This window comes from Montipora capricornis, chromosome 5 (genome assembly GCF_036669925.1).
Source record: "Montipora capricornis isolate CH-2021 chromosome 5, ASM3666992v2, whole genome shotgun sequence".
NCBI classification, from domain to species: domain Eukaryota; kingdom Metazoa; phylum Cnidaria; class Anthozoa; order Scleractinia; family Acroporidae; genus Montipora; species Montipora capricornis.
Genome location: NC_090887.1, coordinates 10,439,351 through 10,441,850, shown reverse-complemented (window position 1 = coordinate 10,441,850; position 2,500 = coordinate 10,439,351). Strand labels below are relative to the sequence as shown.

The window sequence follows — 2,500 nt, the reverse complement described above, 5'->3', positions numbered from 1 at the left end:
ACTTTCCGATTACTAGCTCGGAGAGGCTTGTGGGAGTGAGGCCATACTACTAAGACTGACATTCTCGCTTTATTGTTAACCCTTTCATTCCTACGATCGAAACGTTCCTTCTCCCAACTAGTACCATAGAGTTCTTTGTTGGTAAGTCATAAGAATTTGGTGTTATATCAATAACACATCTCTTACGCTGATAAAATTCTTCATTCTCAATACCTATATGACTGACTTTTCATTGAAATTGTGAAGAGAATTTACATACCGATCACTCCTGAGAGTCAAAGGATTAAGAACAGATGACAAATGCTAACCCATTTTGACTCGGTGATATTCAGAAAAAAATCCGAATCCTCTTCGGCAGGAGTCGGACGTCCGACCTTCCGATTACAAGTTCGGATGCTCTACCACTGAGCTATAGGAGACAACCGACGAATAAAGGAAAAGATGTACATTCTCAATGTTGACACAGGAAAAACAGTCTGGGTGCTCAAGCCTTTAGGAATCAATTTCGTGCTTCAATAAATCCCATTTTCTTTTCATCAATACATCCCACTTCCTCTTATTCTTGAACGGACCCCGCTTACGCCTGGATTTTTTGCTTCCGCAACAGCTTATTAATAAGTTGCTGCTTTACTGCGATGATCTTCGATTCTCGTGTGTTTACCAAAGTTCAAATATATGATCATTTCAGCTACTCTTTATCATTCGAGTCACGGTTGCTTAGTGACTTTTTGACCAATAAAGCGGGTCATGGAGAACCATGAGACCAGAGAATTGTGGGGCGGAATTTTGGGACGCGCGGGATTAAACGGGAACATGTGAAGCGCCGGTAAGAGTTTTCTTTTTGGGGGGGCGGGGTGGGGGGAAGAAAGCATACTATTGTAACAGTCTCATGAGTCCTGAGAGAAAATTAAACTCGCTTTTCAAAGACGAGGCGACAGCCCTTCAAAGTCTTTGCAATCATGGAGTAACCTTCCCTGCTTGCAGAGGTATCTTTTACTTTGTTTTCTTTGGGCTGACGCGTACGGGAAAAGAGACCTTTGCCATGGGTTAAAACTCACTGTGTTGAGCATGCGTGGCTGTTACTTAGCGACCGAATTCTCACGTGACACTTCATGTTGTGTAGGCTCGCTAAACAACAGCGGAATTATTGTAAAGGAATGCGCGGGACACAGCGGGCTCAAGTCACAGTCAGCAAACACATCATGGGGCATGCACATTGAAGAGTGCCACCGTCCAAGATTGTGGACGGCGGTTTGATCAAAGTGAGTTTCGACCCATGGCATAGACCTCTGCTAGCAGGCCAGGAGTAACCTCAACATTCAAATCAAAACCGCCCTGAAAACACTAAAATACAATTTCTTTAAGAATGAAGGAACACTCACCTCATCAAACTCTTAATCTCCTTTTCGTAGTTGTCCTTTCTCGTTTTTTCGCCTTGAAATTGAACGTTTGTCTCCGTATTTAGCGCGTGTTTCTTAAAATAGACCTCTTGGAAATACGGGTGGATATTGAGCCCTCTCGAGCCAAAGTGATAAGTCCTGGAAATATCGGGAACGACACATTCCCTGTTCAGTCTGATTTCTGGAAGTCTCATCCACATATCCCAGTCCCAAAATTTGTCGGGCGTCGGCCATTTGGGTTCAAGCTCCTCTTTGTATAGCTTACGTTTTAAAACCCTAGGATCAGAAACGGGAGATTCGCAGTTTAATAATACACATGAAAAAATATTGCACTATAAAAGGCGTGGTGCTTTAAGTACATGCAAATGATTAGCCTGCGTAGCAGCCGTTTCCTTTCCTTTTCCAGGCGGAGGTCGAACAAGCGAGCGATAAAGCGGGCGAGCGCCTGGCGTGAGGAAAAAATTAGGGAGAAGTGGGGACGGGGTGAGCAAGAAGGGGAAGGGGGAGGGGGAGGGGGTGGGGAGGAAAGGAATTTCATTCCGTCGCCTCACCCCCTCCCCCTACTCCTTATTTTTCGCACTCTCACGCAGTTTCGTCCCTTCGCGAGCGTTTGGAAAAGGAAAGGAAACGGCTGCTACGCAGGCTAGCAAATGATTTATCAATCAACCGTGGACGCAACCGAGGCTCTGTGATAATCTGTGCAATAAAAAGCCCCCTTATGGCAATGACTCCGTAATATGTCATAAAATGTTATCTATCGTTCTTGTTTTAAAAATTTCCGGTCCCTTTTTCTCGCGCTAGAAATATCCTTTAGGGCTTTCCTCTCTGTGTTGCTGTTTGCTGGTCACCGGCATCTTGGATAATTAATCAGTCGTGCTTAAATGAATTCGAAGAAAAGCTGAGCGTGAAGCAACCCCTTTTATAGCATCGTGTGGTACCTCATTGACCGGGCTTCAGAGTTGGCCAAAAGAATAATGGAACGAACAAAGATAACAATGGATTTAGCACAGAAAACAATCTTTCTCGCCACCAGGGCCTCGGATCGACCCAAGGCTCTGGGAAACACTATGTAGGAGAACATACGCGGAAGGGTTCTCACA

General features: G+C 44.8%; 1 protein-coding gene across 1 annotated transcript in view; it reads right to left on the bottom strand.

The window, feature by feature from the left end:
• LOC138049470 (protein O-linked-mannose beta-1,2-N-acetylglucosaminyltransferase 1-like) overlaps positions 1 to 2,500 on the bottom strand; it is a 14,117-nt gene that overhangs the window by 995 nt on the left and 10,622 nt on the right. Inside the window, exon 7 of the mRNA XM_068895760.1 lies at positions 1,383 to 1,676. Within this exon, the coding sequence (XP_068751861.1) occupies positions 1,383 to 1,676 (294 nt within the window). The remainder of the gene's footprint in view (positions 1 to 1,382; positions 1,677 to 2,500) is intronic.